Source organism: Felis catus, chromosome D4, assembly GCF_018350175.1.
Source record: "Felis catus isolate Fca126 chromosome D4, F.catus_Fca126_mat1.0, whole genome shotgun sequence".
Taxonomy (NCBI): domain Eukaryota; kingdom Metazoa; phylum Chordata; class Mammalia; order Carnivora; family Felidae; genus Felis; species Felis catus.
In genome coordinates this window covers 75,874,212-75,893,176 of record NC_058380.1, presented here as the reverse complement: position 1 = coordinate 75,893,176, position 18,965 = coordinate 75,874,212, and the positions used below count along the sequence as shown (strand labels likewise).

Below are 18,965 nucleotides of genomic sequence, written 5' to 3'. Positions count from 1 at the left end.
GTTTAGGGTACAAATTCTGGGCCTGATCAAAATGACCATGGAGAAGAAGCCAGGCTTACGAGGGGAACAGAGCAAAGAAACTCATGGAAGGCATCCCTGTTCTGGAGCACCTGAACACTTTTACAGGTGGGGAAACTTACCTTTGTTACAGTAGAAATGGTTCACGGTCAATTCTATGGCTCTTGGGGACAGAAATTGGATGTCCCAACCTTCTTCTAAGGGAAAAGTTTACTCAAGAGACCTGAGAAAGAGCATCCAGAAGAGGTGGCAAGGCCAAGTTTAAACCAGCACCTGTGCTTCGAGGGCATCTCCTCACATTCTTGGGAGGCCGGTGTCACCACCCCCACTTACTCTACAGATACAGAGCCTGCCGAAGCCACACCTGTCGTGGCTGGTGAGCTCTGGGTCTGGTGCCTGCCTGCCCATGTTACTCCAAGTCTCTGTCCTATGATATAAGTGAGGACACTGAGGGCCACAGTGTGTGAACGGTGATCCCGAGGCGGTGATGACGATGCCCCAGCTGCTTCCACCTCCGTTAGCTCCAGTCTGTGTCACAGTGGAAGGGAGATTCACACGTACCCATTTTCAGATGGGTAAACTAAGGCCAAGGGTGAGGGAGAAAATACCAGCACAGCAGTGGCGGCTCTAAAAAAAAACGGCACTGGTCACTAGTTCCTATAGTATGAAGTGTGACTTCTCATAGTGCAACCCCAAGAGGTCAACGGCATCTCCCCACCTGACATACAGGAGGGCCAGGCGTGGGGCTGTGCCCAACCCAGACCCCCGTTTTGAGGAGGCACCGGGCAGGGGCTCGGGCTTCTCCAGCTAGTAAATCCTCTAACAAGGGAGAGTGATTAGTGTCGGATGTGGCGGTCGGCTTTTGTGCTGCTGACAGCACCTCCCTTTAAAGCCCTGGCTAGGCTCATTTCACACGGGGCCCTCCATAGGCCTGCTCCCGGCTCCGTAATTATGCCATTCACCAGTCACCCGGGCCCGCCTCTGAACTCCTGACCCAGCAGTGAAAGACTTGGGATCTCATTACTAATCTCTTAAGCCACCTAGTCTTCCAAAATACATCCATTTAACTTGGAGGCCAAGGCTCTGGGGGTGGGAGCCGGGGAGAGAGAAAGCCCAGCACAGGGACTTCTCATGACATGGCCACGTCCCCTTTCTGAGGCCTGTGGCCCAAGCCCCAGGGCAGCTGGCCTGGCTGTCCGGCTCAGTGCAGGGCAGGCCTTTCTGAGGGTCAGTGGCTGGGCTTAAGGACCAAGAGGCCTTTGGAGGGGAAGGGCATCTGGGCCCACCTGTTTGTAATTTCAGGGGTGTGGGTAGGGGATGAGGCCTATGTTTGTTTTAATTATTATTATTGTTGTCGAGAAGGGAGGGAAAAAAATGAGCAGAAACTGCTAACATCTGGAGGCTGCCGTCCAGCTTACGTAATCTCCCGTCGCAGAGGAGGAACACGGGATCCCCAGCCAGATGGTCCGTGGGTGACTTCATGGCACATGGGCCTCCTCCAACAGTAAGATGCTGACAGGGTTGGGAGAGTGGGTCGTGGGACCTTCCTGAGATTCTTCAGGGGTGAGAGGTAGGAGTTTGGGGGCTCCCAGAGATCTCAGTTTTCTTTGGGTAGACTCAAGATTTTTTTCCAGCCAAACGTACAATTTTTTTTTGTTGTCATTCATTCATTCATTCATTCATTTACATAGCACTTACATATGTGCAGCTTCCTTATTCCCCATGGTCTACTTGGTGAAAATAGATCCCAGAGGAAAAAGCAATAAAGGTAAGATCCTTCTTGCAAACAGCTCCCAGACCCATGCGGGAGGGTCAAGGTAAACGATTCTACAGGAAAATACTCAGAGAACAGCGTGGTTGGTTCTGTGTTTGAGGTATGCACAGGTTGAGGGAGAGGCATGGAAGAAAAAGTTGCCTTGGCAATCTGTGCCTGAGCACCAGGTCTAAAGAGCAAAATTTTAACGTCACGTGGGCTCTGGAGAGCAGAGGCTGGAGAAGAAGAGGCGACAGAAGGGGAAAAATGGGGCCACGGCTAAGCCATGACAAACCCAGTTTCCCAGATGATGCCACAGCAGAGGCATGAAGGACAAAGTTAGAGATATGGATCCTGCTGCAAACACAGTCCTGAGCATACTGCTTTAAAAACAAACAAACAAACAAACAAACAAACACATTGCTATCCTTTGGCGTTTTCAAATCTCTCTTTTTTAAAAGCATTTGTACCTAAAGGAATTCATACAACGTCATGAATTCTAGATAAGGATACATAAAAGCAGCATAGACTGTGGATCAGATCAAGAGGGAACCGTTAGCTTCAACCCAAGTGCTAGATCGGAACGCAGAGATACTGCCGGCATAAGGTGAAAATCCCGAGGCACTGCTAACTCCAGATATGAATCCTGAAGCATCCCCATCTTTATTTCAGAGCCCAGAGGTACTGCCCATTCTAGAGAATTCCACTGAGCACTGAAACACTCCCAGTTCTAGCCCAGAATACTGAGATACGGGGCCTCTAGAACAGGGCCAGGGAATGCCGTCTGCTCTAAATCCAGCATCCCAAAACCACCTGTGGAGAATCACACACCAAAGATGGAGAACACAAATCTGGTTAGCTTCCACCTTAAAATGCCCTCTCTACTGGGTCTAGAGTGGAATTAGAAAACACAGCCAACTCTGGAGCAAAGTCCTAAAACATGGAAGTCTCCACCATTCAGCTCAGAGCCACTCAAACCAAAGCAGTGTGTCACAGGCATCTCGTGGACCTTTTCTTAGCCCTTCCCTGGGAGCCCTGAGATGTTCACGGGTTAACCAGGAAAGCGCTGACCACATCCAAGCTCAGTGCCTGGTCACCGAAACCCTTGGTTAGGAATAGTTGAACAGTGGTTAATGGCAGTCTTGACCACACTGGCCTATTCAAGAAAGGTCAGAGGAGTGATTTTTCACTTAAAAACATCTGTGTACTGAAAGAACAAGCCTTTCTCAAGTTCATAAAAGTAGGAGTTTCCAGGTTCTTTTCTGTTTTTCCTCTGCACTCCCCGTCCATTCCTCCTCTTGTCCAGCTTTCCTAATTAAGATCTGTATGTTCCAAGTTATGCCCATGATGAAGCCCGAGTCACATGACCTGCAGAGAACCCCACTTGATGCCAAGATGGCCCCACAGAGTGCACCGTCCACGGGTACTCACTGTAGCCCTCAGGGTTCCCCGATCCCTTCCTGAAACCTTGGTGAGCAGGGGCCAGAAACCACAGAATGATTGGCTCCCTTCTCTTTGCTTTTGAAGAGTAGGCAGTGTGCTTGCCCGGGCTGCCTTGAGCTTGATTTCTCCTAGAAAGGGGCCCCGAAGGATGCAGGGCACAGACTTATGCTAGGAACAAGAGGCCAGGGATTGTCATGCTTTTAGCAGTGTCCTGCTGACCTTTGAGCAAACACATGGGCTCTCATTCTTAAGGACAAAGGCGACATTGCTCTCTGATCCCACCTCTCCAGATATCAGAGGTAGCGTTAGTGATTGTGACATACAAACTGGGGACTTGGCCCGCCAAATGCCCAATGGACACTGCTGACTTACGTGTTCACCACCCCATGAGCACATTCCTCTGAGGGACGGAGACTGTCCAGAGTGATGCTTTCCCCCAGTGGCGCCCTTGGCCAAGGCAGCACACATCTGCACAGAAGCAGGGTGTTGAAGCAGCTGTTCTGAGATGTGCTCCCTGGCCAACAACAGCAGCAGGATCTGGAACCCACAGTGTGAACTCTCTGACCATGCCTACACCTGCCACTTCCCTGCACCTTCCACTGAGCGGCGGAAGTCACACACATCTTAATGTCAAGAGAATGTGGGCTGGAATCTCAGCTTCTGCCATTTCCTGACAGCATGAGCTTGAACCCTTTGGGGAGGGCTAAACTTCTCTGCTGCAAAATGAGATGCTGCTTCCTACTCAGGAGGGCTGTGACCAGGCTGAGAAATACTCTTACACATGCAAGTGTTCAGACACTGCCCTACATGCTAGGAACAGAATTAACATTTCTCTACCTCATCCCCACCTACCTCTTTCTTCTTGGCTGTAGAGGAAGACAGGCTTGGGTTCCAATTCTAGTTTTCCCTGCCCCATCCCTGGGCTAGCTGCAGAACCTCGGATAAGTTACTCTAGGAGTCTCAATTTACTCCCCTGTAAACCAGTGAGTTAGGGGCCGCCTCACGGGGGCAGGGTGGGGCAGGTGTAAATGTGCTAGAACAGCGAGGGACTCTGGGTAGATCCCCTGGAGAAAACACCCTGCTAGCCTGCTATCCATACGGTTCCTGTCACTGTGGTCAACTACTGTCATTGTCATCATGTTACCCCTTTACTGTCATTTATTATTGTTTAAGCACTGCTTTTCCTCCCTCCCTTAATCTTCCCCACCTCCTCTCTCCCTCTCCCGCCTCTCTCCACCTGTCCTTCCTCCCACCCTTCTAGCTCTTCCTCTTTCATACTCTCCTTGGCTGGGCCTCTCACTGGGAGACCTCTAGAAGATAGAAGACAGCGCCTTATGTCTCCATCAACCACTGTAGGAATCTAGTCACAGGGACCTCACTGAGACCCTAATCTCTCCCAGAATAGTAAGGGGCAAAAGGGCCTTTACTGTGGCCCAGCTTCCAGAAGCTGTTTTCTACTTTCTGCACAAAGCTGTTAACAAAACAAAGTACAGGTTTAGTCATTAATATTTACCACATGCCTACTATGTGCCAGGCCTTCTTTTTCATCTTGGAAACAACAACGTAAACCCCTGTGCTTCTGTGGCTAACATTCTGGAGGAATGGGGGCACAGAGGGGGGTCGTGGAGGCCCAGAGCAGCAGAGAGAAGTTCAGGCGGGGTCCAAGGTGGGCTGTCAAAGCCCCTTCCCCCTACTCACATGGTAGCATGTGCCCCATCTGCAGAGGAGGAGACAAAGCAGGAGACTTAAGAAAGCCCTGCTTACTATGGTCCCTATTGCATTTATCAGGGGACTGTATCCTGGCCACACAAGGGAATCACTTACATATGCTGCTTTGGACATTTAAGCCAATCTAAAGGAGACATCACTCAGCAGACACTCTTTCCAACAGCACTGTTCAGCAGTGAACCCATCAGCACCCTAGGATTGCTCTCCGGGCAGCAAACCCTGTGGTATGCACCGGAAATACCTACACATTATACGACAGAGCCCAAACCCTTAGCAACTCACAGGGCATTTGCTATGAAAAGCTGTGGACACAGGAAATGCAAACTACAAGGCAGCTTGTGCTCCGGGTCGTCGGATGGTTCCAGAAGAATGAAGGCTGCATCTGGGTGGGTGACCATATGGAAGAGGTGCCATTTCAGCTAGACCTTGAAGGATAGATAGCTAAGCCTCCAAGAGGTGGACAGGTGCATGATGGATCTTGCAGACAGGAGAAATGGAAACCCCAAGACCCGTCTGAGGATTGCAGGTCGCCCATTCTGCCGGGAGTGCACCTGTCAGCCAGGGAGCTGTGTGGAAGGGCTGGCAAAAGTCATGCTAGACCCTGCCTAGTTTGGCCTTTGGATTTTAGAGACCACAGGGAACAATACAGAAATCTTGGCAGGTGAGAGATCATGGAGACCGATATTTATTGTGAATTCTGGAAATTGTACCCCAAGGGCAAAATTCCTCCAGTGAGGATATATGCACACTTAGAAGATTTAAGACATTGTTTCACAAAAAGATTAATATGTCACATCTCACTCTGGAATAGAGAGAAATACCGTGTGTGTGTGTGTGTGTGTGTGTGTGTGTGTGTGTGTGTGTGTTTAATTTATTGGGAAATGGGGCGCCTGGGTGGCTCAGTCGGTTAAGCGTCCAACTGCTGATTTTGGCTCAGGTTGTGATCTCGTGGTTCGTGAGTTTAAGCCCTGCATCAGGCTCCGTGCTGGCAGTGTGGAGCCTGCTTGGGATTCTCTCTCTCCCTCATTCTCTGCCCCTCCCCCACTTGCTCTCTATCTCCCAAACGAAATAAAAAAAAAAAAAATTATTGGGACAGTTGGTACAGACCCTCAAAGAATTGGATTGACTCCTTTTTCCACCACATGGAGCAGAGGTCCCTCTGTTAACCTCTGCTTCTGCATCTATGAAATGGGAACACAGCTCCTACTACACAGCTTGGTTATGAGGATTTAAATGCGATGATTGAGCTGAATGAATTTAGGTAGCAGTTACCATTCGTCAAGCACTGCCCCAAGGGCTCCATGTGTGCTCTTTTGTGAAATCCTCATCATTACCACTGGCCTTCTCCATTTTACAGATGACAAGGCCGAGTAACTCCTCTGAGACCTGACTGTAAGTGGCAGCTCCGGGATGTAATATGCTCCAGATCAGCTCTGTCCAATCAGAAGCCCACTATCTCCATGTGGCTATTTAAATTGAAATTAATTAAAACGAACGGTTCCTTGGTTTCGTGAGCAGTGCAGACATAGAACACTGGAAGGTCTATTGGAAAGTTGCTCTGGAAACTGGGCTCCTAACAGCTCTGCCTTCTCTGACATAAGGCTCATGCCCATAGTTCCTCCAATGCATCCCAGTCTCTCTGCTTCCTTGAACTGCACTGAATTGATACTCTTTCCCTGGTTCTCCACGGAGAGAACCTTGTTCCCACACAGCACTGCAGACCTGGGCTGGGCATCTCAGGCAGCGTCCACATTCCTGAAAGCAGCACTGTGCCAGCAGACCAGATCTCTCCCCAAACTGTGCTACATCCCAGTATGGAGAGAAATGCAGACACCAGCCAAGCATGCCCCTCCACCAGCTGCACATATGGGTCCACGGTGGGCAGAAGCCCAGAAGTCTCTGTGGGACCGCCCTGGCATGGAAGCTTACTGCTCAGCAGGGGCACCTCTCATATGCCTGATGGAGCCCATCCCTCCCTGGAAAACTGAACATGCACAAATGTATCCAGGACCTCCTGGGACTTGGATCTGGCTGAAAAATGAGGGGAGTTTTAAGAAACCCACGGCTGGGGTGGAAGAGAGAGTGGCCCTTTTTGGTCTGGGTCTGTAGCTAACACATCCAGGCTACTTGGTGGGAGGGGGTGGGAATAGGGGGCTTGAAAAACAAACACAAACAAACACACACACACACAAACAAAAACAAAAGCCTGTGCATGGCCAAACCTCAACTCCCCTTGGAACCCCATCCTTTGGGCCTGGCTTGAGAAAGTTTACTTTCAGACATAGAGAAATGAGCACATGTGGTTTTGGGGACAGAACTCAATACCGCCGGAGCAGCGGGCTCAGCAAGCTTGACTGGCTATTGCTTCCTAAGTGCACTGCAGCCCCGGAGAGAGAACGCTGTTTACATTTTTTACATGTTTCTTGGGTACAGAACATGAAACTAAATTACACAGCAAAGGCCGTGCTGGCTAAACACCAGTGCCCCCACTTAAAACAGAAACAATTAAAAAAGAGAGAGAGAGAGAGAAAGAAAAGGAAAAGAAGAAAGAAAGAAAAGGAAAAACGAGAATGGAGAGGGGTCTTAAGGGAACCTGAATGGGTAACAGGGCTGGAAGGAAGGAGTCTGGTCCTGAGTCTGAGAGCAGGGAAAGAGGACGTGGAGACTGACCACGAGATGTGAGTGGGTCAGGCTTGGACCGAAGACAAAGGAATCTTCCTAGAGGGGCCGTGGGGTGGGTTGGCAGGCCTGAGGCTGCTCTCCGCGGAGAACCAGTGGAAGCAGCCCCAAACCACAAAGCCGTTCTTGTTCCTGGGCTTCAAGTCAGGAGGCAAGCAAGAAATGAAGACTCACTCCTGAAACCAGGCACCTCCCCGACCCCGGTCCACGTGGCACCTTCCTGGTCAGTCAGAACGTGTCTGGTGCCTGCCAAGGCCTCTAAGGCCAACGCCAACTCCAATCGTCTATGTACCACAGCACTCTGCCAACTTCTGCCCTTCCCAATTTCGGCATCCTTGTCCCGTCCTTACTGGACACTGCATGCTACTTAAAGGCTAGGGGTTCAATGATTTGTCTCAACCTCAACCCACGGCTGAAAATGATCCTTTGGACATAGTAGGTGCACAGTAAGATTATACTGATATCCAATCCAAAGAACAGAATCATTTCATAGCACACAGGAGACGGAGAGGTTTAGGGAAGCTGTTTAAGCAAAGTCAAAACTTCATTAAAGGAGGGCCAGTAGACTCTCAAAGTCTCTCTCTGTTTGTGCCCGAAAGAGTATGCCCTTAAAATAACAAACAAACAAACAAACAAATAAATAAATAAATAACAATGATAAAACTCAGTTGTTTCTAACTGGATCCGTCAATTGCTAAACCTTCATAGGCAGAAAGAAGCATTTCATTAGAAAATCTTTCAGTTGCTATTAGAAGGAAAAACCACATTTCTGAATCAAGTGTTTCATCCTTGACAAACACCTGCCAGGTAGGGATTACTGCTGCTATTTTATGGATAGGAAGTTGGGTAGGAGCAGAAAGAAATGGTTTGCCCAAAGTGACAGGGTTGGTAAGTGGTGGCCCCAGAGCTCGAAAACAGGTGGACCTGATTCCAATTTTCATCTTTTTGAAGAAAAAGCTTATCATTCCAAGTTTTTCAGGGTCAACAGGACAGCTGGTATTTCATAAGTTTGAATAAAGACCGACAGAGTGAATGGGTGAAGGAAGGAGGAGAGAAGGGAGGGCTGGGAGGAGGGTCTGGTGGTGGACTCCTTTGTTGGGACCCTGAATAATTCTGTAGATTTAAAGTACCTCCCAAGCTGAGGCTTCCATGATAAATCCCAGGCAGTCAGAGCAACCCGCTCAGGCACTCCTTTCTGATGCAGGCGCTGTTTCTTATTCCCCTGAAGGGATTTTGGTGCCCTACATCCACGAGACAGGCTATAACAGGCCATGGGACTTTGTGTTCTGTCTCCTTAGATGACTCACACATGTGCTCTTGAAAAATTATTCATAAACCACCAGGAGAAAGCACATCCCGTGGGTATTTGGGAGAACTGCTTGGAATCTTCTCGGACATTTCAGTGTGTTCCTTCTGCCTGTCTTCCTTCTTCCACCATGGGCAGATGTTCTCACCAGTGAGAAGAGATGCACACTTTGGTGAAGTATGTGCAAGAAAAGGAAAGCTGTTAGAAGTGACCTCAACACTGAGCGTTGAGTCCAAGATTTCTCTCTGTCCTTTGCAAATCATATCATCTGAAAAGCACTGGAGAATTGCTTGCCCATGCAAAATTTCCCAGGGAGGCTGTTTCAATGACATACCAGCAATGTGGTATAAGAAAAGGCGGAAAGAAGAGTGCCATCACTGAGGTGGTTCATCTCCCTGAGACTCAGTCTCTTCATTTAGAGAGAAGTGAAACCCCTCAGTTTTATAACGTGCTTTAAACCCCCAGGGCAGGCTCTGCATTACAGGAGGTGTTCAATAGACGCCTCTCCTCTTCCTCAAATGGACATCCGATTCCGTTAGCCCCCTGCTTTTAATCTCTAAAGAGCTCCCCTCTGCACTTAGGATAAAGTCTAAATTTCAAGCATCTGAAGGATGCCCCTACACACCCCATAAGCTCATCTCTCAACTTCCCCTTTATTTCTTATTGACTTTTTTTTTTTTTTTGGATGTCTGTCTCCACCTCCCTCCCCTGACCCTCCGCACTCCCTACACTGTGTCGTAAGTGCTTGTGGAGATTTCTCTCCCTTGTGTCCAGAGAACCAGCTGGGCATCTGATTTCTTCCTCTGGATGCAAGGAGGAGAAAGACACAGAGAAATGGCCTCTACTTGCTGGCTCAGACCTGGCAGAATGCACACATTTTGTGATTCTCTTACTGACATCTCAGGGCTTTCTGTGTACAGCACATGGCTTATGACAAACCTGTAAATTGAGCCAAGGTACCTCTTCCATCCACAATTTTCTCCTTTGTGTTTTTTTCTCCTATAACCCAGAAATAATTAGGCACTGATCTGTAAAATGGTTTTTTCACACTTTGGGGTTGCCAACTTAAAACATGTCCTATAGTTCTCCCATATTTCCACATACGTAATTTAAATGACTTTCTGGAGAGGGCAATGCTGAACCTAAAAGAACGAGTGCCTACAGGTGGAGATCTACACAGCATGGAGGAAACAGCAGGGTGATATTTGGGGTACTGGTGTAGCAGTTCCCACTTTCTTGGTGTTCCTTGGATGCTTACTACCTATGAAAAGATGCAAAAGACACAGTTTCTCCTAGCTTCTTCTCCGGTGTCACTAACAAAAGCAGGTGGGAGCTGCCTCGTCCTGCACCTGAGCTCCTATTTTGAACACAGTGGCCAGCCCCCTGGTTCTGCCCCTTACAAGAGTGAGCCCCAAAGCTGTTCACTCAACCTTCTGAGCCTTACTGTCTCAATCTATAAAGTGAAAACAGTGATTCCTATTTTTCAGTTTCAGTAGGATTCAAGGAATTTGATGCAGAAGCTGGATCAATTTGATAAGTATTATTTTTATAATTTGTCCAAGACTTTCGGAAAGTGGGCAAAGGACTTCTCCCATCCCTACATGCTGGCTGTCTCTCGGCTGGCTGAGAAAGCTGATAGCACTGTGGTTTCTTCCTCAGAGAAACTCCTTCTGAATCCCACTCTTGGGTCTCTGGCTGCTGTTTCTAGTAGGACATACCCCACTGATGAAACTGTGAGCTCTTTGAGGGTAGCGCTTCTTTGGGATTTCTCTTAAAATGCCTGGTGTGGTCCTGAGGACACAGGAAACATTCACCAACACAACTATTCTAACTCAACTAAATGTTGACCGAGCTTCTGTACTGTGGGGGCCAACGTGGTCTCTAAGTGAGGGTGTGGAGGAGAAGCCTAATATGTATAAGACCATTAACATTTGCACTACCCAATAAGTGTAAAAACACAAACAAACACACAAAAATCCACCGCTAGGTGTTTTCTCCGCATTTGCTCTCTTAACATCTGCCAGGTAGATGCTGTCATTCCCTCTTTCCAGAAGAGGAAACTGAAGCTCCCAGAGGAGTCATCTGCTCAAGGTTCCCAAAAGTCAGAAGAGGGGCAAAGAGGGCAAAGCCACAGCCACATGATTTCCACTTCACCCCATTAACCCCTATGCTCTTTACCTACTCATGTTTCTCAGTGTACAATTCAAATGTGCTTCTGCATGAGCCTATGAATAAATGAATACACAAATTATTGTAACACATGACAAATTATGATTTATATTTTAATGGAAGGCCCAAAGTGTTATGGACATGCCCAGAGGCTGGTGATAACAGCCTAAGGTAGAGTGGCAAAGGACTGACATACCCACTAATGGGTTGATGGGGTGGACAGAGAACAGATTACAAAGGAAGGAGGGATGTCTAGGGTCTCACCTGCCTTACAAGGCAGGGATGTCCCATTCAATCACCAGCTCAGTCTGAATGCCTTACGATGGCGAGCCTACTGTATCACAAGGTACTCCATCCCCCTGTGGATAATTCTCATTCTTAGAAAGGTTTTCTTTATTTTGGCCCTAAAACTACTGCCCTGGAAATGCTTAGTCTAAGTTTTACCCTCAAAGGATTAACCAAATAAATTGGTTGGTTGACTCAAGGTCTGTAATCCCTGGGGAGCACTGAACAGTCCAGATACTATTTCCATTTCCTCCTTAGGCCCTTGTAGAAGGAGGGAGGTGTGCCTGTCTAGATAGGAGGAAATGGACTGTGGTAAGAAGTGCTGGGGATGGGGCGGGGGGAGCAGGATGAAGGGGTATCTACACCTCATCTTGGCAGCCCATGGTGTAAAAGCACCTGAGCAATGCAAAACATGGAGACAAAATTAGGACAAGACGAAATTTCTGCAAGCATTTAACCCAAACCATTTCTGAGGTTCCCCGAAGAGAGAGAACTTGATTCTTTCGGTCCATTTCCATTTTTGTTCTGTCTCAGGGACTTCTTGAATTCCAATGGGGCCAGGAAGGTGCATGACCAAAATATCTAAAGAATGTCTCTTATTACAGGGTATTCAGCCTAATCTGCACATCTGGAAGTTCTGATGCCTCTGATCATGTCTGGCTATGAGACTCAAGGTTCGGGCTGGAGTAGCTTAGCTCTAACGAAACTGGGGGATCTTGCTGGAGGACAGTGGACATGAGAGACTGGAAATTATTAGAAGCAAAGGGCTTTTACAAAACTGAAAGTAAGGACAGTGCTCAGGAGTCTGTTAGGGGAGAATCTAAGAACTTCATGGTGTTTGCACTGTGATGCCAACAATGGGATCTGCCCGGCTTTCTTTCTGCTTGTTTCCTCAGGGGGATTTTCCAGGTATCCACTGACCTCCAACTTTGGGACGTGACTGCATATTCCCAATCTCACTGCCGGGTTCAACAAGATCCTAACCTTAGGTTCTCTACGTCTAGGCTGTGTGGCTCTGGGGAAGCCACTCCACCTCTCAGTGCCTCCAAGATAGGGGACTGGCTGTGGAGGGTCCAATGCAGTGGCTGGTGGACCTCAATGGCCACTGCCCCCTCCCCCCCCCATCTGTTCCAGTAGTCACTCTCTAGACCCAGCTTCTACAGGGGAATGTCATGTGTGCGTGCATGCATGTGTGTGTGTGTGTGTGTGTGTGTGTGTGTGTGTGTAGAGAAACAGAAAAAGAAAGAGGAAGAAGAAAGAGGAGAAAATATAGGTGTACTGGGGGGAGGTGAGGGGCACCTGGTGGACCTTAAGAATCTCTCTGGAACTGCCTTCTCTCCTTCTCTCAAGCCATCAACCTCTTCACTGGAAGCCCTGACAGGGTGAAAATTAACTACCAGCCTCCTCTAATCACCACACAGGGTAATGAAGGCCATGGTTATACTTCCCCTCTTTTCTGTTGTCAGAGGGAGCTACCCCAGGGAGAGCCTTACGCAGAATCACCAAGGCTCTGCATAGGTGTGTGTGTGCATGTGCATGTGTGTGCAGGACAGGGGCCGGGTACGAGTGACTTCTAGGCATTTGCTTCTAGTTGGGAAATTCAGAAGACTTTTGTTCTGACGCCCTCCAGGCTGCCTGCCTGGCCCTGCACCCAGCCTGTGCGACACATCCCCTCCCCTGACCCCGTATTCTCCAGTGAGCTGATCTCATTATGGCAAATTTAGTTACAGCTGAAGTCTCCTTGTAACAAAGATTATGTCCAAGCCCAGAGTAATGGAACCTAGTCGATTTCATTAAAATAAAATTGGTTACAATGAATAATTCAATAGGATGATTTTGTTTCCTCATCTCCTCTTTGTAGATCGAAGAGCTAGTATTTATAATGATTTTTCAAAATTGGATTTTTGTTTAGGAAGAGATAATCAACCATAATTCCTGACAGCCCCTCCTTACAAGGCTGAAATAATTGCCCATCGAAGTCTCCTTTCAAATGCTGGGGCTGGACAATTCTTTCTCTCCTTTTTCTCACTTTCGCAGCAAGAACGTTCGGTTGGTTCTGAAGCACAGCTGCTACCTCCGCTCTTGCTCATGTGCGATTCCAAATGCGTCAATTCCCTTGTTTGAATGATGTTTTTTAAACATTTCTAGAACTGGATGCTAGTGTTGAATTGGGAATTCCTGGCTCTATTGCTGGCCAGCCCTGTTGTCCCCAAGCAGGACCTTCCATGTCCCAGAGAGGGGATTCTTGGGCATTTTCTCTTTGTGGTACTCATTTGCATGCAGCAAGGTGTGTGTGTGTGTGTGTGCCCACGTGCACATCCATGCTCACACATGTGTGCATGTAACTATAGCCAATTAAACACATCCTGTGCTCAAAGATGAGAGGATGAAAATGAATATAACTCAAAGCTGTTCTCAAAGAACGAACAGCCTAGGGGGAGCCAGACATGCACACAGGTAATTCTGGTTCAAGGTGACAGGTGCAACGAAAGAGGAATTCAGCAAGTACAGAGGTGGCACTAGATAAACCCTAGACATCCATCCATTCATTCATTCATTCATTCATTCATTCATTCATTCATTCCTTGAGTCATTCATTCACCAGGCTGGCACCATGCAGGATTTCTTTCGACTCTCCTCAGGGCAGTCAGAAACAAATGCAGATGAATAAATAATCTAATGCACAGAAACACAAGCAAACAGATGAATGAAAAGATGGCCAAATAAACACTGCAACTTGTAAATGAAGTGTACTTATCCTGTACCTCATCCAGTGATTTTCACTGGGTCCCAGAAGAAGGTCAAATGTCTGGTTCATCTAGAAATCAGGCCTACTACCCACACCCCCGAGTCAAGGAAGCCATATAAAAGAAGAATGGTAGGAGTAATAGCTCATCTGCAAGGCCAGGAGGCAGGCTGGCCTCTGAGATGGCCACCCGGCCTGGCAGTTGGAAGCACTGAGTCGTGTCTCGGGGAAATGGGAGTCTCGGAAGAAGGCAGGTGCTTGCTCAGCAGGATAATTGGAAAGGGGGCTCTGGGGACAGCACAGCCATCCCTAGAATCACACAAGCACTGGTGGCCCCAACCTCTTGCTCCCTCAACTAAACTGGCAGTCCCCTGGAGAAAGAACCCTGGAACATAAATAGTGCATTAAGGGACTAAGGACTGAGTCACAGCTTTTTAGAACGGGGAAGTCCTTGGAGATCATCAAGCTCAACTATCCTCTAATTTAAAGATGGCGGGAGGGATGCCTGGGTGGCTTAGTTGGTGTCCGCCTTCAGTTCAGGTCATGGTCTCACACTTCATGAGTTTGAGCCCCGCATTGGGCTTGCTGTTGTCAGCACAGAGCCCGCTTTGGATTGTGGTCCCTCTCCCCCGCCCCTCCCCTGCTCATGCTGTCTCTCTCTCAAAAAATAAACATTTAAAAAACAAACAAACAAACAAACAAACAAACAAACAAAGGGGGGAATGGGGCCCAGAGAAGAGGGAGACTGGTCTAAGGCCACACAGCAAATTGTGATAGAGTTAATTCACAGGTGAGTCCTCAAGGAGAGCACAACTTGGGACCGCCCCCAAAAAAGTAGGACTCCTCCCCAAATTTGGTCTTGCTCAATTGAATTCCACTGACATATCTAAAATGGAATTCTTTAACCAAATATGAATTATAAAATGTAGGGAAATAGGACGACAGTCTTTACCCTACTGTGATGTTCCCTGCACTTAACCATCCCATGTCTCATCCCTGACAAATTGCACTCGTGAGGCCTTGGGATTACATTTGGTTAGCAAGATGGTGGTGTCACCTCCAGTGACACAGCGTTTGAGAAAGGCAGCCCGGAGGGGCAGAGCAGAGATGCAGAATGTCTGCAAGAAATAGCACACGCGGCTAGGACCTTACCTGGGAGGCTGCTGGCTGGCCGATGATGACCCAGCCTGGGCACTGCTGGTCCTGATGTGATACTGAAGCATTGGACGCCCACTGATCGAGGAACCCCTGTGGTGTGTAGACCCCACAGTCCTTGATGCTAGTTTTCTGTTCAAACTCCTCACATACTCCATCACCATCATGGAAATAGCACCGACTGGGTTCATCTGTAGGAGACGGACAGAGAAGGGAGAGAACAAATGGATATTCGTTCTCTGGTCTCAGCTGTCATCTGCAGCTGTGGGGTCAGATCAGCAGAATCTTCAGCACTGTAAAGCCCATCATCAGTAGTCATGAGGGAATATTATTTACCCTTAAAAATGAAGGAGGTTCTGCCATTTGTGACAACATGGATGAACCTGAAGGACGTTATACTAAGTGAAATAAACCAGTCGCAGAAGGACAAATACTGTATGATTCCACTTAAATGAGGATATAAAGTAGTGAAACTTATAGAAGGACAGAATAAAATGGTGGTTGCCAGGGGCTGGGGGGAGAGAGAAATGGTTGAGGGTTGAGAGTTACTGTCCGATGAGTATAAAGTTGCAGTTATACGAGACGATGTATAACTTTGCACTTACAGCTAACATTGTGCCTATGGTTATATTAAGTGTAGGTATGCTTACAAATTTAGAGGGTAGCTCTTGTATTATATACATTTTAACACACACACACACACACACACACACACACACACACATTCACAAACACTTCGACCTTCATTACCCCAAGTGAGCCCCACAGCAACCTTGTGAGAAAGGCACTATTATTTTAATTACTTTAGTCTTCCAGGTTAACTGGACACTGAGATCCATGTGTCTTTAAAAACTGCCCAAAGTCACAAGGTGTGTTAATGCCAGATCCTGGTGTCAAATTCCAGCTTTCACTTTCCAGGTTCTGGGTACGTTATCTGACACCACAGAACTTCACAGTGGCAAACTGAGGTTTTACTGAACTCCAAAGAGAATTTAGGTTTCATATATGGAGTGAAGTGATACACTAGAGGGACTGGCTTCAGTCCCAGCTCTGTAACTAAACTTTTCTGTTACTTAAGACAAATCCCTTTTCCCCTCTGGGCTCAATCAGATAAGGGGGTTAGAGTGCTGGGACCCCAGGAACCCTTGCTGTCTACTGCTCTAGGCTCCTCAGGGCTTGTTGGATACTGTAGGAGTTCAAGTTCAAGGCCAAGTGAGTTCTCAAGCTCCCATGTAATTCAAATCACAGCAAAGATTTCTGCTTGGGACAACTTAAAGCTGCAGCTGGCTACAGTGACTCTCTGCCACAAGGACAAAGATCATGGAAGCGTACAGAGCTGGCAGGTGCTTTCTGAGTAGGCAGGACCTATACGCATTGCTTGGTATTTCAGCACAGGAACAATACAAGGAGAAATCAGAATGCAGCCATCTGAAGGAGACCCCCCTGCCCATCCTTTAATAACTCAAATGTCAGGTAGTCTGTGCTATTTTCCCAATACCTCTAGGCAAAACTAAATACCCCTTTCTGTGTAGGTCCCTATTTTATAAAGATCCCTACCTTAACACTTATCTGTGTCATTATATGTACATGCTGCAGCTCCTTTGAAAGACTGAGCTTCTTGAAATCCAATCCCTATGTCATGTCTCTGGGTGAACTTATAATTATCATCCCAACAAGTATACTTTGAGACTGACAGGGATGTCCAAGCAATAGGCACATTTCCTAGGAAAATCTGAATATTGTCCTGGCCAAATTGGAGCATATGGTCACCCTAAGGATACTGCTTGATCTAGGACATCCTTCCCCTATTTACTCCAAAATAATGGACTGGAGCCCCATTTCCAATCAGGGATTGACTTTTACCCCTCATATCAGCTGGAGAACTTTGTACAATTAGCTTCACTCTTCAGCCTCTGGCTTCCTCTCTGTAATATAGAAACAATTGTCCTAAATACTGTAATAATGTTGTATGGTGACAGATGGCCACTACATTTATCATGGTTAGCATTGAGCAACGTACAGAATTGTTGAATTGATATGTTGTGCCCCTGAAACTAAAATAACATTGTATGTTAATTATACTTCAATTAAAACAAAAAGATAGAAATGATCGTCCCAGCCAAGACAACTCTCAGGATAGCCACAGAACTCTCATAGGAAGTGGACGTAAACATGCTTTGTACATTGTAAACTAACAGTCAAGAGAAAAAAATGTTCTTTTAAGGGGTGGGTCAGTTTATTTATAACTGGCTGAATGGAATCACCTAGTACTCACTTAAAACACTTCGTCCAGCATTCCCCCCAAATAGGAAAAGCTAGGGTCAAGTAGAATTAAAACTTGGATTTCTAGGATGCTATCAGCAAAAGGAGTCCGTGAATTCAGGGGCAGCAGAATGTTGAGCCCCTTCCAAGCTCCAAAATCCCTTGTTTATTTCAGCAAACAGTTTACATAGCGAAATACTATCAAAAGAGCCAGAATAAATCAATTCATTATAATTCAATTATTTAAGGATGAGCCTGAGCCAGCGAAGGACTCCAGTGACCAGTAGCATGCCTGGCAGGCAAGCATGGAGAATACAGACTCAGCACTTCTCAGGAGCTCCAACCTCTTGGTGAACGTGGCCAACTTACATATAGTAAAACTTAGACCCAATCTGAGAGTGACCAGCCATCAATCCAGACTCTACTCTTTCAAAACTCAATAAAGGGAATTATAAAAAGCACAGGATTTGGCATCAGACAAATAGGACTTAAATAAAGTAACCTAGCCTCTCTGAACTTCATTTTCTCATCCAAAAAATAACGGGGACAATGATGTTTACCCAGTGTTGTTGCACTGATCTCATGAGATGACGGGTACAACGTCAGCATCTTCACTCATTTTGCTAATGGGAAACTGAGAGCCATAGGCGGTAAGGAGTCTGCTTCCAGATCACAGAGGGGCATGGTCGAAGAGTTAGAAGTAAGAGCCTGGCCCTTTTATACCCAGCAGAGAAATGTGCCCCACACCCCATGCTGTCTCCACAGAATAATGAAAGCACCTCCTTCTGAGGAGAAGATTGTGGGGTTGCTTGACTGAAGACAGGTAGGGTAAGATTATAATATCATATAAGATCTATTCTCTAACATGACTTCATTCACTTCCTCAGCAAGAAGACTTTAGAGTGGCAGCAATGAGGGCTACAGCTGAGTTCTCATGAAGGCTAACTTCTTCCTGATTATGTTTAAGACCTCAATATTTCTGTCTGCTTGGACTCAGAAGAACCAGGGAATGGTGGAGAGGTGAGGGTAGGCACAGAAGGTAAATAAGTCGCAAGGTAGTTAGGTATGTGATAGACGATAGATAGATAGACAGCCAAGCAGGCAGACAGGGACAGTTAAAAGAGAGATAGGAGGTAGTGGGAGGAGTGAGAAAAAGTGAGTGAGTGAGTCAAAGAAAGAGAGAAAGACAGAGAATAAATATGCCTGGTTTCTCCCCCAAGGTTCTGCTGACATAGCTACTATGAGCCACTTTTTGAAATAACATCCTTGGACTCTGCTATTCATTTTCTCTTGCCACTAGAGTCCCGGGGGCCCTTCAGCTACATCTGCCAGTCTACATCTGGGGAATTTTCTCTCCCGCTCTACTCCCATGCCCCAAGCACCGTGGAGAACAGAGCGAGGAATGGAATAAAAATGTGTGG

The 18,965-nt window shown here is 47.2% G+C and overlaps 1 protein-coding gene across 1 annotated transcript in view; it reads right to left on the bottom strand.

Moving 5' to 3' along the window:
• Positions 1-18,965, bottom strand: part of PAPPA (pappalysin 1) — a 241,865-nt gene that overhangs the window by 83,009 nt on the left and 139,891 nt on the right. Inside the window, exon 10 of the mRNA XM_023242643.2 lies at positions 15,280-15,473. Coding sequence (XP_023098411.1) covers positions 15,280-15,473 — 194 coding nt within the window. The remainder of the gene's footprint in view (positions 1-15,279; positions 15,474-18,965) is intronic.